Genomic DNA, 22006 nt, shown 5'->3' with positions numbered 1-22006 from the left:
TCTAGTTCAGCCTTCAACCGGCTCCTAGAAAACACATTATCTTGCACCAACCCCTATTTGCTGGTGAAACCTCTATCAACTCCTACACACTCACGGTGGTGTCACAAAAATGGCCGCCTTCTTTGCAAGAATCAACAGGTAATTCATGAACCCCACAATTCTTTGCGACTCAAATATTTATTCTAAATGCACTGTCTGTTTCACAACATTTGTCCACATCTAAAGCTTTAGTGCTTCTGTCCTATATGGCACTTGTCACATTTCTGCTTCTTCTCAAAGACAGCTTTCAAAGAAGGACATGACATTGTTTTCTCACAATTAAGGTTAGGTTTTGGTAAGTTCAACAAGATGCCCACTGTGCATTACAGCTAAGTCGTCAGACCGATTGTTCTAATGCAATGACTTGACACCTCTTTCAATAGCATCCAATGACAGCCAGGTAGCCCTTAATCCTCCCGGAATAAGGACAAATACAATTTGTAACTTGTCTGACAAAGACCTAAGAAGTTGTTTCCTTGGTGATGAGATCAATTCTCACCGCCAGGAAATCCCATCTTGTCCTTTTCCATTCACTTTAAAACTTAAAATTCCATATAATTGAAGTTCTTATAAACAAATACAAAACAAACCACACAGAACCTCAGAAAGAGTTTTCTGATAAAGGCAATCAGAAAGCATTGATCAGTCTTTCCGTCATTTCCAGCACATCCGAAAACAGTCTCCAAAGAGAAACAGGTCCGTTTTGTCTGAATGACTTGACATCAACCAAGTTTGTTGGTGATGTTGCTTGACAGTAAATATAATGCACTGTTACATTGTTGAGGACAGCTGAGCATAAGCATGACTGCTGGCTGAATGTCAGAAGTTGCATTCAAACAGGTGCCAGTACGAGACTGCAACTATAGCGCAGTGCGTCGGACTCCTCGTCCATCCTGACATCTTCCAGGACCAGCTTTGGAAAGTGTGAAACTAACAAGTGCTTGCTTGCTCAGAAGGCAAAGATTGAATTGAGAAAAAGGCCCTTTCTTTTTGAACTGAATTGTCAAGCAGGGCGTCTACTGAGGTGTTTTGCTTGTGGAGTAACCAAGATACTCAGTAGTTGCAATGTAGTGGAACTATGTCTGTTGGCAGCGCCAGGACGTTCTTCAGCCTACAGCCCTAGGGAAAGCTTGAGCGTCCATCCAAATTAACAGGCTGTGTGTTGCAGCAGCACAGAAGAGGACTGTGCTTTGTGTACTTTTGAAGTTCCAAAGCACTTGTCCCACCCACTCTTTGTGTCCACTCTTGCATTTTCATGAGTCTGGGGAAATATTTGGATTTGAATATGAAATTAAGAAAGTTACATGAGCTGAGGGATGAAAGTACTGAGTAAATTAGCTAACCAGATAGAAGTAAACATGAGACTAGCATTGAAGGAAGGACAGGAGTAATCAAAGCCTCTGGGTGGGCTTGAACCACCAACCTTTCGGTTAACAGCCGAACGCGCTAGCCTATTGCGCCACAGAGACAACATGTGTGGAAAATACCATTCTGATTATAGTGCTTGTTGGTAAATGATGACATGTCATTTCTTATTTGAAATGGACTAAAAAGTCTGTTTGTGAGAGATTGCATTTGAATTGGTTTTTCATGCCACTTCACCCATTGAGGAAACAAAGTGTGCATCCCAGCTCGGCTGTGACCCATCTTCGACATGTTTGTTCAAGTGTGTCAGTTCCTCGTTAGTATAGTGGACAGTATCTCCGCCTGTCACGCGGAAGACCAGGGTTCGATTCCCTGACGGGGGGAGCCCTTTTTTAGTTCAGCCTTCAACTGGCTCCTAGAAAACACATTATCTTGCACCAACCCCTATTTGCTGGTGAAACCTCTATCAACTCCTACACACTCACGGTGGTGTCACAAAAATGGCCGCCTTCTTTGCAAGAATCAACAGGTAATTCATGAACCCCACAATTCTTTGTGACTCAAATATTTATTCTAAATGCACTGTCTGTTTCACAACATTTGTCCACATCTAAAGCTTTAGTGCTTCTGTCCTATATGGCACTTGTCACATTTCTGCTTCTTTTCAAAGACAGCTTTCAAAGAAGGACATGACATTGTTTTCTCACAATTAAGGTTAGGTTTTGGTAAGTTCAACAAGATGCCCACTGTGCATTACAGCTAAGTCGTCAGACCGATTGTTCTAATGCAATGACTTGACACTTCTTTCAATAGCATCCAATGACAGCCAGGTAGCCCTTAATCCTCCCGGAATAAGGACAAATACAATTTGTAACTTGTCTGACAAAGACCTAAGAAGTTGTTTCCTTGGTGATGAGATCAATTCTCACCGCCAGGAAATCCCATCTTGTCCTTTTCCATTCACTTTAAAACTGAAAATTCCATATAATTGAAGTTCTTATAAACAAATACAAAACAAACCACACAGAACCTCAGAAATAGTTTTCTGATAAAGGCAATCAGAAAGGATTGATCAGTCTTTCCGTCATTTCCAGCACATCCGACAACAGTGTCCAAAGAGAAACAGGTCCGTTTTGTCTGAATGACTTGACATCAACCAAGTTTGTTGGTGATGTTGCTTGACAGTAAATATAATGCACTGTTACATTGTTGAGGACAGCTGAGCATAAGCATGACTGCTGGCTGAATGTCAGAAGTTGCATTCAAACAGGTGCCAGTACGAGACTGCAACTATAGCGCAGTGCGTCGGACTCCTCGTCCATCCTGACATCTTCCAGGACCAGCTTTGGAAAGTGTGAAACTAACAAGTGCTTGCTTGCTCAGAAGGCAAAGATTGAATTGAGAAAAAGGCCCTTTCTTTTTGAACTGAATTGTCAAGCAGGGCGTCTACTGAGGTGTTTTGCTTGTGGAGTAACCAAGATACTCAGTAGTTGCAATGTAGTGGAACTATGTCTGTTGGCAGCGCCAGGACGTTCTTCAGCCTACAGCCCTAGGGAAAGCTTGAGCGTCCATCCAAATTAACAGGCTGTGTGTTGCAGCAGCACAGAAGAGGCCTGTGCTTTGTGTACTTTTGAAGTTCCAAAGCACTTGTCCCACCCACTCTTTGTGTCCACTCTTGCATTTTCATGAGTCTGGGGAAATATTTGGATTTGAATATGAAGTTAAGAAAGTTACATGAGCTGAGGGATGAAAGTACTGAGTAAATTAGCTAACCAGATAGAAGTAAACATGAGACTAGCATTGAAGGAAGGACAGGAGTAATCAAAGCCTCTGGGTGGGCTTGAACCACCAACCTTTCGGTTAACAGCCGAACGCGCTAGCCTATTGCGCCACAGAGACAACATGTGTGGAAAATACCATTCTGATTATAGTGCTTGTTGGTAAATGATGACATGTCATTTCTTATTTGAAATGGACTAAAAAGTCTGTTTGTGAGAGATTGCATTTGAATTGGTTTTTCATGCCACTTCATCCATTGAGGAAACAAAGTGTGCATCCCAGCTCGTCTGTGACCCATCTCCGACATGTTTGTTCAAGTGTGTCAGTTCCTCGTTAGTATAGTGGACAGTATCTCCGCCTGTCACGCGGAAGACCAGGGTTCGATTCCCTGACGGGGAGAGCCCTTTTCTAGTTCAGCCTTCAACTGGCTCCTAGAAAACACATTATCTTGCACCAACCCCTATTTGCTGGTGAAACCTCTATCAACTCCTACACACTCACGGTGGTGTCACAAAAATGGCCGCCTTCTTTGCAAGAATCAACAGGTAATTCATGAACCCCACAATTCTTTGCGACTCAAATATTTATTCTAAATGCACTGTCTGTTTCACAACATTTGTCCACATCTAAAGCTTTAGTGCTTCTGTCCTATATGGCACTTGTCACATTTCTGCTTCTTTTCAAAGACAGCTTTCAAAGAAGGACATGACATTGTTTTCTCACAATTAAGGTTAGGTTTTGGTAAGTTCAACAAGATGCCCACTGTGCATTACAGCTAAGTCGTCAGACCGATTGTTCTAATGCAATGACTTGACACTTCTTTCAATAGCATCCAATGACAGCCAGGTAGCCCTTAATCCTCCCGGAATAAGGACAAATACAATTTGTAACTTGTCTGACAAAGACCTAAGAAGTTGTTTCCTTGGTGATGAGATCAATTCTCACCGCCAGGAAATCCCATCTTGTCCTTTTCCATTCACTTTAAAACTGAAAATTCCATATAATTGAAGTTCTTATAAACAAATACAAAACAAACCACACAGAACCTCAGAAAGAGTTTTCTGATAAAGGCAATCAGAAAGCATTGATCAGTCTTTCCGTCATTTCCAGCACATCCGACAACAGTGTCCAAAGAGAAACAGGTCCGTTTTGTCTGAATGACTTGACATCAACCAAGTTTGTTGGTGATGTTGCTTGACAGTAAATATAATGCACTGTTACATTGTTGAGGACAGCTGAGCATAAGCATGACTGCTGGCTGAATGTCAGAAGTTGCATTCAAACAGGTGCCAGTACGAGACTGCAACTATAGCGCAGTGCGTCGGACTCCTCGTCCATCCTGACATCTTCCAGGACCAGCTTTGGAAAGTGTGAAACTAACAAGTGCTTGCTTGCTCAGAAGGCAAAGATTGAATTGAGAAAAAGGCCCTTTCTTTTTGAACTGAATTGTCAAGCAGGGCGTCTACTGAGGTGTTTTGCTTGTGGAGTAACCAAGATACTCAGTAGTTGCAATGTAGTGGAACTATGTCTGTTGGCAGCGCCAGGACGTTCTTCAGCCTACAGCCCTAGGGAAAGCTTGAGCGTCCATCCAAATTAACAGGCTGTGTGTTGCAGCAGCACAGAAGAGGCCTGTGCTTTGTGTACTTTTGAAGTTCCAAAGCACTTGTCCCACCCACTCTTTGTGTCCACTCTTGCATTTTCATGAGTCTGGGGAAATATTTGGATTTGAATATGAAGTTAAGAAAGTTACATGAGCTGAGGGATGAAAGTACTGAGTAAATTAGCTAACCAGATAGAAGTAAACATGAGACTAGCATTGAAGGAAGGACAGGAGTAATCAACGCCTCTGGGTGGGCTTGAATCACCAACCTTTCGGTTAACAGCCGAACGCGCTAGCCTATTGCGCCACAGAGACAACATGTGTGGAAAATACCATTCTGATTATAGTGCTTGTTGGTAAATGATGACATGTCATTTCTTATTTGAAATGGACTAAAAAGTCTGTTTGTGAGAGATTGCATTTGAATTGGTTTTTCATGCCACTTCATCCATTGAGGAAACAAAGTGTGCATCCCAGCTCGTCTGTGACCCATCTTCGACATGTTTGTTCAAGTGTGTCAGTTCCTCGTTAGTATAGTGGACAGTATCTCCGCCTGTCACGCGGAAGACCAGGGTTCGATTCCCTGACGGGGAGAGCCCTTTTCTAGTTCAGCCTTCAACTGGCTCCTAGAAAACACATTATCTTGCACCAACCCCTATTTGCTGGTGAAACCTCTATCAATTCCTACACACTCACTGTGGTGTCACAAAAATGGCCGCCTTCTTTGCAAGAATCAACAGGTAATTCATGAACCCCACAATTCTTTGCGACTCAAATATTTATTCTAAATGCACTGTCTGTTTCACAACATTTGTCCACATCTAAAGCTTTAGTGCTTCTGTCCTATATGGCACTTGTCACATTTCTGCTTCTTTTCAAAGACAGCTTTCAAAGAAGGACATGACATTGTTTTCTCACAATTAAGGTTAGGTTTTGGTAAGTTCAACAAGATGCCCACTGTGCATTACAGCTAAGTCGTCAGACCGATTGTTCTAATGCAATGACTTGACACTTCTTTCAATAGCATCCAATGACAGCCAGGTAGCCCTTAATCCTCCCGGAATAAGGACAAATACAATTTGTAACTTGTCTGACAAAGACCTAAGAAGTTGTTTCCTTGGTGATGAGATCAATTCTCACCGCCAGGAAATCCCATCTTGTCCTTTTCCATTCACTTTAAAACTTAAAATTCCATGTAATTGAAGTTCTTATAAACAAATACAAAACAAACCACACAGAACCTCAGAAAGAGTTTTCTGATAAAGGCAATCAGAAAGGATTGATCAGTCTTTCCGTCATTTCCAGCACATCCGACAACAGTCTCCAAAGAGAAACAGGTCCGTTTTGTCTGAATGACTTGACATCAACCAAGTTTGTTGGTGATGTTGCTTGACAGTAAATATAATGCACTGTTACATTGTTGAGGACAGCTGAGCATAAGCATGACTGCTGGCTGAATGTCAGAAGTTGCATTCAAACACGTGCCAGTACGAGACTGCAACTATAGCGCAGTGCGTCGGACTCCTCGTCCATCCTGACATCTTCCAGGACCAGCTTTGGAAAGTGTGAAACCAACAAGTGCTTGCTTGCTCAGAAGGCAAAGATTGAATTGAGAAAAAGGCCCTTTCTTTTTGAACTGAATTGTCAAGCAGGGCGTCTACTGAGGTGTTTTGCTTGTGGAGTAACCAAGATACTCAGTAGTTGCAATGTAGTGGAACTATGTCTGTTGGCAGCGCCAGGACGTTCTTCAGCCTACAGCCCTAGGGAAAGCTTGAGCGTCCATCCAAATTAACAGGCTGTGTGTTGCAGCAGCACAGAAGAGGCCTGTGCTTTGTGTACTTTTGAAGTTCCAAAGCACTTGTCCCACCCACTCTTTGTGTCCACTCTTGCATTTTCATGAGTCTGGGGAAATATTTGGATTTGAATATGAAGTTAAGAAAGTTACATGAGCTGAGGGATGAAAGTACTGAGTAAATTAGCTAACCAGATAGAAGTAAACATGAGACTAGCATTGAAGGAAGGACAGGAGTAATCAAAGCCTCTGGGTGGGCTTGAACCACCAACCTTTCGGTTAACAGCCGAACGCGCTAGCCTATTGCGCCACAGAGACAACATGTGTGGAAAATACCATTCTGATTATAGTGCTTGTTGGTAAATGATGACATGTCATTTCTTATTTGAAATGGACTAAAAAGTCTGTTTGTGAGAGATTGCATTTGAATTGGTTTTTCATGCCACTTCATCCATTGAGGAAACAAAGTGTGCATCCCAGCTCGTCTGTGACCCATCTTCGACATGTTTGTTCAAGTGTGTCAGTTCCTCGTTAGTATAGTGGACAGTATCTCCGCCTGTCACGCGGAAGACCAGGGTTCGATTCCCTGACGGGGAGAGCCCTTTTCTAGTTCAGCCTTCAACTGGCTCCTAGAAAACACATTATCTTGCACCAACCCCTATTTGCTGGTGAAACCTCTATCAACTCCTACACACTCACGGTGGTGTCACAAAAATGGCCGCCTTCTTTGCAAGAATCAACAGGTAATTCATGAACCCCACAATTCTTTGCGACTCAAATATTTATTCTAAATGCACTGTCTGTTTCACAACATTTGTCCACATCTAAAGCTTTAGTGCTTCTGTCCTATATGGCACTTGTCACATTTCTGCTTCTTTTCAAAGACAGCTTTCAAAGAAGGACATGACATTGTTTTCTCACAATTAAGGTTAGGTTTTGGTAAGTTCAACAAGATGCCCACTGTGCATTACAGCTAAGTCGTCAGACCGATTGTTCTAATGCAATGACTTGACACTTCTTTCAATAGCATCCAATGACAGCCAGGTAGCCCTTAATCCTCCCGGAATAAGGACAAATACAATTTGTAACTTGTCTGACAAAGACCTAAGAAGTTGTTTCCTTGGTGATGAGATCAATTCTCACCGCCAGGAAATCCCATCTTGTCCTTTTCCATTCACTTTAAAACTGAAAATTCCATATAATTGAAGTTCTTATAAACAAATACAAAACAAACCACACAGAACCTCAGAAAGAGTTTTCTGATAAAGGCAATCAGAAAGCATTGATCAGTCTTTCCGTCATTTCCAGCACATCCGACAACAGTGTCCAAAGAGAAACAGGTCCGTTTTGTCTGAATGACTTGACATCAACCAAGTTTGTTGGTGATGTTGCTTGACAGTAAATATAATGCACTGTTACATTGTTGAGGACAGCTGAGCATAAGCATGACTGCTGGCTGAATGTCAGAAGTTGCATTCAAACAGGTGCCAGTACGAGACTGCAACTATAGCGCAGTGCGTCGGACTCCTCGTCCATCCTGACATCTTCCAGGACCAGCTTTGGAAAGTGTGAAACTAACAAGTGCTTGCTTGCTCAGAAGGCAAAGATTGAATTGAGAAAAAGGCCCTTTCTTTTTGAACTGAATTATCAAGCAGGGCGTCTACTGAGGTGTTTTGCTTGTGGAGTAACCAAGATACTCAGTAGTTGCAATGTAGTGGAACTATGTCTGTTGGCAGCGCCAGGACGTTCTTCAGCCTACAGCCCTAGGGAAAGCTTGAGCGTCCATCCAAATTAACAGGCTGTGTGTTGCAGCAGCACAGAAGAGGCCTGTGCTTTGTGTACTTTTGAAGTTCCAAAGCACTTGTCCCACCCACTCTTTGTGTCCACTCTTGCATTTTCATGAGTCTGGGGAAATATTTGGATTTGAATATGAAGTTAAGAAAGTTACATGAGCTGAGGGATGAAAGTACTGAGTAAATTAGCTAACCAGATAGAAGTAAACATGAGACTAGCATTGAAGGAAGGACAGGAGTAATCAACGCCTCTGGGTGGGCTTGAATCACCAACCTTTCGGTTAACAGCCGAACGCGCTAGCCTATTGCGCCACAGAGACAACATGTGTGGAAAATACCATTCTGATTATAGTGCTTGTTGGTAAATGATGACATGTCATTTCTTATTTGAAATGGACTAAAAAGTCTGTTTGTGAGAGATTGCATTTGAATTGGTTTTTCATGCCACTTCATCCATTGAGGAAACAAAGTGTGCATCCCAGCTCGTCTGTGACCCATCTTCGACATGTTTGTTCAAGTGTGTCAGTTCCTCGTTAGTATAGTGGACAGTATCTCCGCCTGTCACGCGGAAGACCAGGGTTCGATTCCCTGACGGGGAGAGCCCTTTTCTAGTTCAGCCTTCAACTGGCTCCTAGAAAACACATTATCTTGCACCAACCCCTATTTGCTGGTGAAACCTCTATCAACTCCTACACACTCACGGTGGTGTCACAAAAATGGCCGCCTTCTTTGCAAGAATCAACAGGTAATTCATGAACCCCACAATTCTTTGCGACTCAAATATTTATTCTAAATGCACTGTCTGTTTCACAACATTTGTCCACATCTAAAGCTTTAGTGCTTCTGTCCTATATGGCACTTGTCACATTTCTGCTTCTTCTCAAAGACAGCTTTCAAAGAAGGACATGACATTGTTTTCTCACAATTAAGGTTAGGTTTTGGTAAGTTCAACAAGATGCCCACTGTGCATTACAGCTAAGTCGTCAGACCGATTGTTCTAATGCAATGACTTGACACTTCTTTCAATAGCATCCAATGACAGCCAGGTAGCCCTTAATCCTCCCGGAATAAGGACAAATACAATTTGTAACTTGTCTGACAAAGACCTAAGAAGTTGTTTCCTTGGTGATGAGATCAATTCTCACCGCCAGGAAATCCCATCTTGTCCTTTTCCATTCACTTTAAAACTGAAAATTCCATATAATTGAAGTTCTTATAAACAAATACAAAACAAACCACACAGAACCTCAGAAATAGTTTTCTGATAAAGGCAATCAGAAAGGATTGATCAGTCTTTCCGTCATTTCCAGCACATCCGACAACAGTGTCCAAAGAGAAACAGGTCCGTTTTGTCTGAATGACTTGACATCAACCAAGTTTGTTGGTGATGTTGCTTGACAGTAAATATAATGCACTGTTACATTGTTGAGGACAGCTGAGCATAAGCATGACTGCTGGCTGAATGTCAGAAGTTGCATTCAAACAGGTGCCAGTACGAGACTGCAACTATAGCGCAGTGCGTCGGACTCCTCGTCCATCCTGACATCTTCCAGGACCAGCTTTGGAAAGTGTGAAACTAACAAGTGCTTGCTTGCTCAGAAGGCAAAGATTGAATTGAGAAAAAGGCCCTTTCTTTTTGAACTGAATTGTCAAGCAGGGCGTCTACTGAGGTGTTTTGCTTGTGGAGTAACCAAGATACTCAGTAGTTGCAATGTAGTGGAACTATGTCTGTTGGCAGCGCCAGGACGTTCTTCAGCCTACAGCCCTAGGGAAAGCTTGAGCGTCCATCCAAATTAACAGGCTGTGTGTTGCAGCAGCACAGAAGAGGCCTGTGCTTTGTGTACTTTTGAAGTTCCAAAGCACTTGTCCCACCCACTCTTTGTGTCCACTCTTGCATTTTCATGAGTCTGGGGAAATATTTGGATTTGAATATGAAGTTAAGAAAGTTACATGAGCTGAGGGATGAAAGTACTGAGTAAATTAGCTAACCAGATAGAAGTAAACATGAGACTAGCATTGAAGGAAGGACAGGAGTAATCAAAGCCTCTGGGTGGGCTTGAACCACCAACCTTTCGGTTAACAGCCGAACGCGCTAGCCTATTGCGCCACAGAGACAACATGTGTGGAAAATACCATTCTGATTATAGTGCTTGTTGGTAAATGATGACATGTCATTTCTTATTTGAAATGGACTAAAAAGTCTGTTTGTGAGAGATTGCATTTGAATTGGTTTTTCATGCCACTTCATCCATTGAGGAAACAAAGTGTGCATCCCAGCTCGTCTGTGACCCATCTCCGACATGTTTGTTCAAGTGTGTCAGTTCCTCGTTAGTATAGTGGACAGTATCTCCGCCTGTCACGCGGAAGACCAGGGTTCGATTCCCTGACGGGGAGAGCCCTTTTCTAGTTCAGCCTTCAACTGGCTCCTAGAAAACACATTATCTTGCACCAACCCCTATTTGCTGGTGAAACCTCTATCAACTCCTACACACTCACGGTGGTGTCACAAAAATGGCCGCCTTCTTTGCAAGAATCAACAGGTAATTCATGAACCCCACAATTCTTTGCGACTCAAATATTTATTCTAAATGCACTGTCTGTTTCACAACATTTGTCCACATCTAAAGCTTTAGTGCTTCTGTCCTATATGGCACTTGTCACATTTCTGCTTCTTTTCAAAGACAGCTTTCAAAGAAGGACATGACATTGTTTTCTCACAATTAAGGTTAGGTTTTGGTAAGTTCAACAAGATGCCCACTGTGCATTACAGCTAAGTCGTCAGACCGATTGTTCTAATGCAATGACTTGACACTTCTTTCAATAGCATCCAATGACAGCCAGGTAGCCCTTAATCCTCCCGGAATAAGGACAAATACAATTTGTAACTTGTCTGACAAAGACCTAAGAAGTTGTTTCCTTGGTGATGAGATCAATTCTCACCGCCAGGAAATCCCATCTTGTCCTTTTCCATTCACTTTAAAACTGAAAATTCCATATAATTGAAGTTCTTATAAACAAATACAAAACAAACCACACAGAACCTCAGAAAGAGTTTTCTGATAAAGGCAATCAGAAAGCATTGATCAGTCTTTCCGTCATTTCCAGCACATCCGACAACAGTGTCCAAAGAGAAACAGGTCCGTTTTGTCTGAATGACTTGACATCAACCAAGTTTGTTGGTGATGTTGCTTGACAGTAAATATAATGCACTGTTACATTGTTGAGGACAGCTGAGCATAAGCATGACTGCTGGCTGAATGTCAGAAGTTGCATTCAAACAGGTGCCAGTACGAGACTGCAACTATAGCGCAGTGCGTCGGACTCCTCGTCCATCCTGACATCTTCCAGGACCAGCTTTGGAAAGTGTGAAACTAACAAGTGCTTGCTTGCTCAGAAGGCAAAGATTGAATTGAGAAAAAGGCCCTTTCTTTTTGAACTGAATTATCAAGCAGGGCGTCTACTGAGGTGTTTTGCTTGTGGAGTAACCAAGATACTCAGTAGTTGCAATGTAGTGGAACTATGTCTGTTGGCAGCGCCAGGACGTTCTTCAGCCTACAGCCCTAGGGAAAGCTTGAGCGTCCATCCAAATTAACAGGCTGTGTGTTGCAGCAGCACAGAAGAGGCCTGTGCTTTGTGTACTTTTGAAGTTCCAAAGCACTTGTCCCACCCACTCTTTGTGTCCACTCTTGCATTTTCATGAGTCTGGGGAAATATTTGGATTTGAATATGAAGTTAAGAAAGTTACATGAGCTGAGGGATGAAACTACTGAGTAAATTAGCTAACCAGATAGAAGTAAACATGAGACTAGCATTGAAGGAAGGACAGGAGTAATCAACGCCTCTGGGTGGGCTTGAATCACCAACCTTTCGGTTAACAGCCGAACGCGCTAGCCTATTGCGCCACAGAGACAACATGTGTGGAAAATACCATTCTGATTATAGTGCTTGTTGGTAAATGATGACATGTCATTTCTTATTTGAAATGGACTAAAAAGTCTGTTTGTGAGAGATTGCATTTGAATTGGTTTTTCATGCCACTTCATCCATTGAGGAAACAAAGTGTGCATCCCAGCTCGTCTGTGACCCATCTTCGACATGTTTGTTCAAGTGTGTCAGTTCCTCGTTAGTATAGTGGACAGTATCTCCGCCTGTCACGCGGAAGACCAGGGTTCGATTCCCTGACGGGGAGAGCCCTGTTCTAGTTCAGCCTTCAACTGGCTCCTAGAAAACACATTATCTTGCACCAACCCCTATTTGCTGGTGAAACCTCTATCAACTCCTACACACTCACTGTGGTGTCACAAAAATGGCCGCCTTCTTTGCAAGAATCAACAGGTAATTCATGAACCCCACAATTCTTTGTGACTCAAATATTTATTCTAAATGCACTGTCTGTTTCACAACATTTGTCCACATCTAAAGCTTTAGTGCTTCTGTCCTATATGGCACTTGTCACATTTCTGCTTCTTTTCAAAGACAGCTTTCAAAGAAGGACATGACATTGTTTTCTCACAATTAAGGTTAGGTTTTGGTAAGTTCAACAAGATGCCCACTGTGCATTACAGCTAAGTCGTCAGACCGATTGTTCTAATGCAATGACTTGACACCTCTTTCAATAGCATCCAATGACAGCCAGGTAGCCCTTAATCCTCCCGGAATAAGGACAAATACAATTTGTAACTTGTCTGACAAAGACCTAAGAAGTTGTTTCCTTGGTGATGAGATCAATTCTCACCGCCAGGAAATCCCATCTTGTCCTTTTCCATTCACTTTAAAACTGAAAATTCCATATAATTGAAGTTCTTATAAACAAATACAAAACAAACCACACAGAACCTCAGAAATAGTTTTCTGATAAAGGCAATCAGAAAGGATTGATCAGTCTTTCCGTCATTTCCAGCACATCCGACAACAGTGTCCAAAGAGAAACAGGTCCGTTTTGTCTGAATGACTTGACATCAACCAAGTTTGTTGGTGATGTTGCTTGACAGTAAATATAATGCACTGTTACATTGTTGAGGACAGCTGAGCATAAGCATGACTGCTGGCTGAATGTCAGAAGTTGCATTCAAACAGGTGCCAGTACGAGACTGCAACTATAGCGCAGTGCGTCGGACTCCTCGTCCATCCTGACATCTTCCAGGACCAGCTTTGGAAAGTGTGAAACTAACAAGTGCTTGCTTGCTCAGAAGGCAAAGATTGAATTGAGAAAAAGGCCCTTTCTTTTTGAACTGAATTGTCAAGCAGGGCGTCTACTGAGGTGTTTTGCTTGTGGAGTAACCAAGATACTCAGTAGTTGCAATGTAGTGGAACTATGTCTGTTGGCAGCGCCAGGACGTTCTTCAGCCTACAGCCCTAGGGAAAGCTTGAGCGTCCATCCAAATTAACAGGCTGTGTGTTGCAGCAGCACAGAAGAGGCCTGTGCTTTGTGTACTTTTGAAGTTCCAAAGCACTTGTCCCACCCACTCTTTGTGTCCACTCTTGCATTTTCATGAGTCTGGGGAAATATTTGGATTTGAATATGAAGTTAAGAAAGTTACATGAGCTGAGGGATGAAAGTACTGAGTAAATTAGCTAACCAGATAGAAGTAAACATGAGACTAGCATTGAAGGAAGGACAGGAGTAATCAAAGCCTCTGGGTGGGCTTGAACCACCAACCTTTCGGTTAACAGCCGAACGCGCTAGCCTATTGCGCCACAGAGACAACATGTGTGGAAAATACCATTCTGATTATAGTGCTTGTTGGTAAATGATGACATGTCATTTCTTATTTGAAATGGACTAAAAAGTCTGTTTGTGAGAGATTGCATTTGAATTGGTTTTTCATGCCACTTCATCCATTGAGGAAACAAAGTGTGCATCCCAGCTCGTCTGTGACCCATCTTCGACATGTTTGTTCAAGTGTGTCAGTTCCTCGTTAGTATAGTGGACAGTATCTCCGCCTGTCACGCGGGGGCCAGCCGTATATACCTGTAACACGGAACAGCCAATCAAATTGCAGCTACTGCAGCATAGTCAGCCAATCAAACTGTGGCTTGTGTAGCGCTGTCCAAGCTGATGAAATCCTTTGGTCACGAGTTCGAACCCCGGTTAGAGTGATGTCAGTCAGAAGTTGTGGTATAATAAATGTTTTTGTTAAACTGAATATGACATTTCATAATTATTGTTTTCTACTTCTGTCTCTCCTTGTTCCAAATAAGTCATGATCTGTTGCTCATTTCAATTTCAACCATGTTTTATTAAGAAATCAACATGAAAATAAATAAAACACAGTATTTAACACAAAATGTACCAAAATGTTCAACCATGGATTTACAATTGAAGGGCAGAAGGGTTTAAACAGGCAAAACTTTAATACAAGTATTTTAAAGGTGTAAAATGAATTGAGGAAGTAGTAAATATGTTTGCTTTTTCTATCAAAACTAAACACTAATAATAAATATGTAAGAAAATTGTATTCACAAAATAGATTTCACAAACTAAATTACAAATATTTTCACATTGATAGATAACATCAGGAGTTCTATCATAATCAGTGTGTTATCAGAAGAGAACTTAATACAGGCAAACATATAGACAGGTTTAGCAGAGATTTTGACGTTTTACACTTATTTCTCATCCAATATGACAAGCTGAGGTAAAATGAGACAAAAGTGGTCAAAACAGCAACATCTTTTGATAACAAATAGAACAGACATAAAAGCTATCTCTTTCCCTCTTCTGCTTGCCGGCCAGCAGCCCACCTCATCTTTTCAGCCTCATAAAAAGGAGACTGAGAGAACGTCTCCCAGGTCATTTCTTGAGTCATCCCATTTGCCCGGTGGAGGGACAAGACTCTGGCAGGACAGTAAACATACTTCCCCACAACACCAGGGAACCCGGTGTGTATGTGTGGACTCCCTGGACCTTGTTTCAGTGGTTTGTGGCAGAACCTGCACAGACGCCCACTGGGATGCTGCTCCCTTGCCTTTCTTTTCTGTCGGTCCTCCAAAACCTTTCTGCATTGTGCAGACCTCTGCTTTGCAGCCTTTAACTCTCTCTCAAAAAATGGCGTGGCAGCAAAGTCTGCAAATGGCATCCTGGGGTTTGTAAGGCCTTCTGCTGCATAGATCTGGAGTACTTTTTTGGAGCAGTAGAAGTATCTCACATCCCCAGACTGATAAAAGAAATGAACAGAAGATCCATCACCAAGGTAACGAGACTTTGGCTGCCCACAAGCAAGACAGTTCCTTGTCATTTTTTTTTCAGGTTTCTGCTGTTGTTGCTGCAGACCTACAATCTCCTTCACCATTTTTTCAACGTCAGTCTTCGTTAAAGGAGCTTCATCTGGTTTAGAGCTGGGGGGGTTCACTGGAGCAGGAGGGAGAGTCACAACTGGCACAGTGACAGTTTCACTGCCTTCAGTGAGTTTATGCCACAGCTGCTGGGTTTCCAAAAGTTTTTCGGGACTAGTGTTCATAGACGAACTTCTGTTAATCATCTTCGCCATGTGCTTCACGTAGCGGGAGATGTGCTGTTTAGTGGTGGGGTGGAGGAGGCTGTTGGGATTCCTGGAGGCAGTTTGAACAAGGGCGGCATACTCTGCGTCTACCTTGCTCAGAAAGTCCTTTTGTCCATGGTGCTTTGCCAGAAGGACATCAATCGCATCCCTCATTGGATTTGTCCAACGAGAATGGTCCAGGACAAAAAGCAGACCCCCTGCTTTGATAGGACCAGTGCGAGCTGCGCGTGGAGAGGCAGCAAAAGGCAGTGGTGGTGGTGTCGTTGAGACATCTGATGGAGAGGAAAAAAGAGAAAAGTTAACCCCTTCTCACTTCTCTTTCCTTGAATGCAATGCACAAATAAATTAAAAAAGGCTGAAAATTTGAACTAAATTACCTTTCACTTCAGGGGCTCGGGTCATTGCTAGTGAGTCATCAGCAACCACACCTAAGACATTATCCTGAAACATTGGACCATTCAGTTAGTTTAAACTTGTTATGTAGCTGCAGTTTTATTGTAATAGAGTGAGGATGTTTGTTACAACAAACTTACATGAGCAGAGTGTTCTTCTCCATGTTCTTCAGGCAGGTCGATGACTGTTTCATTGGAAGGAGGTGGTTCTGGAGACAAACGCTCTTCTTCCTCAACAACCGGGTCTCTCTGAGACTTGTGTTTGTCCCAGTGAAGAGGAACCGGACGGCAGCCAGGCTCCACATACTGCAGTCCAAACCTTTCCCCAGTGTCGGCCTGTGACAAGACTAAGGCAGGGTACTTAGCTTGTCCTGTCACTTCCTTTGACAGTTTGTTCAGCTGTACAATCAGAGCTGGATTAAAAACTGAAGGAAGCTTCAGACCAGGTTGCTTCAGGCTCACAAGGCGCTGGAAGTTCCACCGAGCTACTCCAGTCATGCCTTGGGCCTGGAAAAGTTCTGTCGAGACCTGATTTCCTGTCACCCATTTGGACTGGTGGAAATGAAATCCCTCCTGCTGGGATGTGCCTCGCACCGGGATCCAGATCGGTACCGCTGCCGCTTCCCCCTTGATGTGGTTCAGCTGTAACGTGCCACCGTGTCTGTAGAGGATCCCGTCTCCCACCTCCGGGTCGCTCAGACAGCCCCTGAGGATGTGAACGCGCTGAATCCTCCACACTTTCAGCATTGTTGCCTTAAACAGTGGTATGCCATCTGGATCCGATTCCAAAAAGAACCTCTTCAGAACACTCTCCACCCGCACCAGCAGCTCTCTGGGTTCTGGGATCTTGGTGCGGCAGTGCTCCCTGATGTGCTGCTTTGTGGGGTTAGCTGGCTGGATCCCACAGAAGGTGTAGGCCTCCTTCAGCCTCTGAAGATCGGTTTGGTCCACCACACAAAAAGCTGCCGAAAGGAACTTGCAGAAGGAGCTGTGAAGTGGATGATGCTCTGAGATGCACTCCCTGGTGAACCGCCGCATGCAGTGAAACAAGTCCAGCTTGATGCTTATTTCTCTGTTGTATTTGGTACGGGATGCACATCTATTGGTGAAGTCTCCAGATGTTGCTTCACCCACTATAGCCTCTGTGGTCTTCCAGGAATCCCAGAGAAGATGCTCCTGAGGCTGGGAGTTTGGGATCCTGAATGGAGAGCAGCAATCCCTGTCCATGCACACAGGTAAAGCACCTTTTAATTGTTTATTGTGCAAATAAAGTGATTGTTTTTAAAACAATATTTACTTATGTTTTTCACGTTTTTACTGTTGAAACCATTAAATTAGAAGTAAAATGAACAAAGTTTTTCTCACCTGTCAACCCACTGGTACTTTGCTTTTGGTAGCCCTGCAGAAATGTAACGCTGGGACAGCCCGTCGTACATTGGCTCCAGAGACTTGTCGCTTTCTGACTGCAGCATCACCCAGGACAAAATCATCCAGTTTTCATTCATAACTGCATAAGATGACATTGTGCCTGATGCCAGGACAACCTTCCGTGCCACCTTTCGGGTGTGGTCAGCCCTCAAGACCTCACCAAAAGTGCCTTGGAGGAGCAGATTGAGCGTGCCCTCCTCCCTATGGTACTCTTGTATGAGGCAGTCCACCAGGTAGTGTGAAGTCACTGTTACCCCACACCAGCCATCTATGTCTGTATACCCACCAAAAGGATCTGGTGTAGATATTTTCCTCATTGCCCCCGTGATTGTCTGCTGGCCATATAGTCCGCTCTCTCCATCCAGAACATTCTTCACTGTTCCCAGATAAGCCAAGTGTGCACGCTCGTATCTTAGGTGAAGAGCTTCATTTAGCTGATTGGCCATATCACCTGGAGACTTTGCTGTACGCCGCAGCTCATCCATCACAGTCTTGCATACTGCCTTTTTGTGGGTCAGGAAGGCTGGAAAAATCTCCTGAAAACGACGAGGCAGCATGTCCATCCATGAAGGTTTGTCTGCAAACCAGTGCTTCTTGCAGACTTTACAGGTCAGCCGAGAAGCAAGTATGTAGTACTGACCACTTGTGCCAATTATGACACGGGGCCGACCTGTTCCAGAGGAGACCACGAGGGGTTTTGGGCAGCCATGCAGACACGGGAGGGGGTAGTTGTTACGCACTCTTTCCATTATTGCATGGTCTGGTTTCCAGATAAAAAAAGGATGGAGGTGAAAGTACTTTGGGGATGGTAGCTCATAAATTGAGTCAATGAGTTCCGGCTGAGGTGGGTTACGCCACAAGGAGATCATATTCATGGCATGTCTTACAGGTGGAGACCCAGGCCACAGTCCTAAGGCTTCCATCTCTGTTTTCATCCAGATCCTCTGCTGGGGAGAGCAGTTCCAGCTGCTAACATCCTGGTCATAAGATGGAAGTGGTGAAGCAGCAGGCGTTGGCTGAAAGTGAGCAGGAGGAGGAGCTGCAGACTGAGCTGAGGGTCTTCCAACGACTGCTGGAAAAATAAAAAAATAACATGAGTTGTTGAATAAAATATTATCTCAAAGTCCAAATGAATACAGTACTTTGCATTTTTGTCAAAGTTAATGCACTGACTGTAGGTTTTATCCTGGACACTTTGAGGCAGTTCCAAAGCGAGCAACTCTGGTGGTACTGGCAGAGGAGTCTTCACTGGAGCTGAAGTAACTGGTGAAAAAGACAGTCAGAAACAGACAGGAAGCTGCAGCAGAGTAAAGCTGACAAATGATCCTCAACACTCACCTGCATGTGTGGCAGCAGGACAGCTGGACCTCTCAGGCTGGTCTGGATTCAGATCAACAGAAATATCCATCAGTAATGCCCAGGCATTTAGAGTTCTTTGTTAGTAATTGTGCAAAACACTCAAAACCATGCAAGAAAACATGCTCAATAGAACAGGTGTGGTATGAAAATCAATAAATTAACTATTAGTTTCATTTTTTTATCTTTTGATTGACCAGGAAAGGTTCCATTATGATGTAATAATCCATGTGTAACCACTTTACTCTGATGTGTTAAGACATGTACTTTTGTTGTAATTCTGCTTTTTAAGACTGGTTTCCTTCAATCATTTTCATACCAAACCTATAACCAAACCCATGCAAATAACATAAGTCTGTACTTACCCTCGACGACGAACAATGAATACCTTCAGCATCATAAAAGCAGTCACACAAAACACCTGCATTAGAACAGGCCTGAACGTGGCCAACCAGCAAACAGAAGAAAAGAAAAGGTGATCCTGGTTTACGACAGAACCATCAGGTACCAGCGGCGGCGGTGGCAATGGCAGCAGCAGCATCTAGACCTTTACTCAGTGAACCTGAAAGAAAATAAACCAATGAATATTCTTCTTTTTGAACAGACACATTTAAAAGTGCTGAGTGTAAAGAAAGGACTGATCTAAGAGTAACATGTAGTCTAATATCAGTTTTTCAACTACCAGTACTACTACTCCACATACAGAAACATAATCAACACGTGATGCATGATGTGTGCACGTTGGTGCTGCTCACTTGGTTGGGTTGGGATTGTTTCTAAACATGTTGGGCCTGTCATCTTCTTCACTAAATGTCTCTGCTCTTTAGTAAAAAAAATAAGAAAACAGGTTTGAATCAGAAGTAGTAATTAACACTCAGTGTGTACTTGTGTGTGATTTAGTTTTACCTTGTAAAGGGAGGAGTTTGGATGGAGAGACAGAAAGCATCATTCTCTCCAACTCTTCATCATCTTCCATCTCTAACGAAGATACTGAAAAGATGGGAAACATCATTTCTACCATCTTTCCTAACATCAGCATGAACGTCTAGTCTGCCACAGACCTGGAGGACTAGAAGAAGGTTTAGTAAGAGCAGGTTCTGAAGAGCTCTGAGTCTGAGCCTCTTTCTTCTTCAGGTACTGCTGGAGCAGGAACATTTTGCTGCCTGAAACACACTGTTTCCTGAGGATAAATGATGCATATCCATCTTCTCTTTTCTCCCAGACATCCTTCCAGGTCTTCTTAGAATGCACACCAAATCCAACCAGCTGGTTGTCCTCACTACTTGAAGGTGGCTCCACTGATCTTTCAGCTAAATAGTTTCTCAGATCTCTGATTTCGTGAAAGTGTCGGGTATAATCCAGAAATGAAAAGAGACTCTCCTTCTTTGGTCCCTCGGCATTAAAGAGTCCAGCTCTCTCCTCTTCCTCAACCTTGTTAATTAAATAAATGGTGTAGCCAATATCATTTTCTAGCAGCCACCGAAAGGACTTCCCCTTGTATTTGCCAAATTGAAGAACATACTCCCCCAACACCTCCTGCCTGTCAGATGTATCTCCACCCCTAATGAAGACTTTTGACAGGGCGTTTTCCTTCACTTTTTCCTCTCTCTGGGGAGCAGACTTGTCCTGGAGCTCAGGATTATTTTTGATCCTCTTGGCTTCATCTGAAGGGTCCTGCCTGAGAAACCCAGTTGGGCCTCGTCTGAAGCTCACGCAGATTTTTCCAGGAAAAATTAATTTCCTCTTCATTCTGGAGATCTATAACAAAAGATACATTTATTTTCGTTAGTGGGTGAAGTAGCCCAGGTCTACTGTAACTCAAAAATAGTAAAAAAAAAACAACAACATACAAATATATATATATATATATATATATATATATATATATATATATATATATATATATATATATATATATATATATATATATATATATATGTGTGTGTGTAAATGCACATATAGATATTATTAAAGTTATCTACCTTTGGTAAAATTCAAAAGCTTTTGAAAACACACACAAACTATCATGACTAAGTTTGAAGAGGTTTTTCATCTCTTACGAGTAGCCGTATCCTCACCGCTGGAGTTTCAGACCTTTCATGCTCAACAAAAAATAACGGGAAGAGAAATGTCTTCAAACTAGGAACTTTGTCCAGTTTTTTTTTAACTTTTTACTTACATCAGACTTTAACTTGACTTTAACTTGTTGTGCTCTTGTGTTTTAACAGCGATCGGATCAAATCTGGCCGCAGGATTATTGTTGTTTTGTCTTCCTAAAGGCTCTTCCTGTGAAAACCTTACTACTAAGACGATGTGGAAACAGCGCCCCCAAAATCTCGCTAGTGGTGAAAAAGTATATTACATCCGTAGTGTTAAGAACTACCATAGAGAATGAATGAGAAAAGTTAAGAGAGTTAAGCTTAACCATTTTCGGCTCCCGCGCGGAAGACCAGGGTTCGATTCCCTGACGGGGAGAGCCCTTTTCTAGTTCAGCCTTCAACTGGCTCCTAGAAAACACATTATCTTGCACCAACCCCTATTTGCTGGTGAAACCTCTATCAATTCCTACACACTCACTGTGGTGTCACAAAAATGGCCGCCTTCTTTGCAAGAATCAACAGGTAATTCATGAACCCCACAATTCTTTGCGACTCAAATATTTATTCTAAATGCACTGTCTGTTTCACAACATTTGTCCACATCTAAAGCTTTAGTGCTTCTGTCCTATATGGCACTTGTCACATTTCTGCTTCTTTTCAAAGACAGCTTTCAAAGAAGGACATGACATTGTTTTCTCACAATTAAGGTTAGGTTTTGGTAAGTTCAACAAGATGCCCACTGTGCATTACAGCTAAGTCGTCAGACCGATTGTTCTAATGCAATGACTTGACACTTCTTTCAATAGCATCCAATGACAGCCAGGTAGCCCTTAATCCTCCCGGAATAAGGACAAATACAAT

The 22006-nt window shown here is 42.8% G+C and overlaps 1 protein-coding gene and 11 non-coding genes across 13 annotated transcripts; 6 read left to right on the top strand and 6 right to left on the bottom strand.

Annotated features, from left to right (window-relative positions):
- Positions 1 to 1434: 1434 nt before the first annotated feature.
- On the bottom strand, positions 1435 to 1508 carry trnan-guu (transfer RNA asparagine (anticodon GUU)). The gene has a single exon. It is a non-coding gene; the product is annotated as a tRNA-Asn (tRNA).
- Positions 1509 to 3229: 1721 nt separating this feature from the next.
- trnan-guu (transfer RNA asparagine (anticodon GUU)) lies at positions 3230 to 3303 on the bottom strand. Its single transcript has one exon. It is a non-coding gene; the product is annotated as a tRNA-Asn (tRNA).
- A 207-nt stretch (positions 3304 to 3510) lies between these two features.
- Positions 3511 to 3582, top strand: trnad-guc (transfer RNA aspartic acid (anticodon GUC)). The gene has a single exon. It is a non-coding gene; the product is annotated as a tRNA-Asp (tRNA).
- Positions 3583 to 5305: 1723 nt separating this feature from the next.
- Positions 5306 to 5377, top strand: trnad-guc (transfer RNA aspartic acid (anticodon GUC)). The gene has a single exon. It is a non-coding gene; the product is annotated as a tRNA-Asp (tRNA).
- Positions 5378 to 6819: 1442 nt separating this feature from the next.
- Positions 6820 to 6893, bottom strand: trnan-guu (transfer RNA asparagine (anticodon GUU)). The gene has a single exon. It is a non-coding gene; the product is annotated as a tRNA-Asn (tRNA).
- A 207-nt stretch (positions 6894 to 7100) lies between these two features.
- Positions 7101 to 7172, top strand: trnad-guc (transfer RNA aspartic acid (anticodon GUC)). Its single transcript has one exon. It is a non-coding gene; the product is annotated as a tRNA-Asp (tRNA).
- Positions 7173 to 8895: 1723 nt separating this feature from the next.
- trnad-guc (transfer RNA aspartic acid (anticodon GUC)) lies at positions 8896 to 8967 on the top strand. Its single transcript has one exon. It is a non-coding gene; the product is annotated as a tRNA-Asp (tRNA).
- Positions 8968 to 10409: 1442 nt separating this feature from the next.
- trnan-guu (transfer RNA asparagine (anticodon GUU)) lies at positions 10410 to 10483 on the bottom strand. Its single transcript has one exon. It is a non-coding gene; the product is annotated as a tRNA-Asn (tRNA).
- Positions 10484 to 10690: 207 nt separating this feature from the next.
- On the top strand, positions 10691 to 10762 carry trnad-guc (transfer RNA aspartic acid (anticodon GUC)). Its single transcript has one exon. It is a non-coding gene; the product is annotated as a tRNA-Asp (tRNA).
- Positions 10763 to 12485: 1723 nt separating this feature from the next.
- trnad-guc (transfer RNA aspartic acid (anticodon GUC)) lies at positions 12486 to 12557 on the top strand. Its single transcript has one exon. It is a non-coding gene; the product is annotated as a tRNA-Asp (tRNA).
- A 1442-nt stretch (positions 12558 to 13999) lies between these two features.
- trnan-guu (transfer RNA asparagine (anticodon GUU)) lies at positions 14000 to 14073 on the bottom strand. The gene has a single exon. It is a non-coding gene; the product is annotated as a tRNA-Asn (tRNA).
- Positions 14074 to 14583: 510 nt separating this feature from the next.
- Positions 14584 to 21408, bottom strand: LOC144995535 (uncharacterized). Of its 2 annotated transcripts, none has more exons than XM_078955267.1 (10): positions 21226 to 21408; positions 20108 to 20804; positions 19953 to 20036; positions 19802 to 19867; positions 19029 to 19608; positions 18864 to 18953; positions 17628 to 18762; positions 16404 to 17481; positions 16248 to 16311; positions 14584 to 16142 (listed from the first exon to the last, which is right to left on the bottom strand). In XM_078955267.1, the coding sequence occupies exons 5-10, from the start codon at positions 19096 to 19098 to the stop codon at positions 15073 to 15075; spliced, it is 3507 nt and encodes a 1168-aa protein (XP_078811393.1). In that variant the 5' UTR covers positions 19099 to 19608; positions 19802 to 19867; positions 19953 to 20036; positions 20108 to 20804; positions 21226 to 21408; the 3' UTR covers positions 14584 to 15072. The 2 variants fall into 2 exon arrangements, with proteins under 2 accessions (XP_078811393.1, XP_078811394.1); XM_078955268.1 differs by having other exon boundaries at positions 17628 to 18759.
- Between the last annotated feature and the right edge of the window lie 598 nt (positions 21409 to 22006).

The sequence above is a fragment of the Oryzias latipes genome, chromosome 11, assembly GCF_053564925.1.
Source record: "Oryzias latipes strain Hd-rR chromosome 11, Olatipes_Hd-rR_3.1".
NCBI lineage: Eukaryota > Metazoa > Chordata > Actinopteri > Beloniformes > Adrianichthyidae > Oryzias > Oryzias latipes.
The sequence above is the reverse complement of the archived record's forward strand: the minus strand, read 5'-3'. Positions and strand labels throughout refer to the sequence as shown.

Bases quoted from the DNA above. Each gene is read 5' to 3' on its own strand.
- LOC144995535 (XM_078955267.1), bottom strand. From the start codon at position 19,098: ATGGATATTTCTGTTGATCTGAATCCAGACCAGCCTGAGAGGTCCAGC. The intron at 18,954-19,028 runs GTGAGTGTTGAG...CTTTTTCACCAG, and splicing joins TCCTGCTGCCACACATGCAG to TTACTTCAGCTCCAGTGAAG. The intron at 17,482-17,627 runs GTGAGAAAAACT...GTGCATGGACAG, and splicing joins AAGTACCAGTGGGTTGACAG to GGATTGCTGCTCTCCATTCA.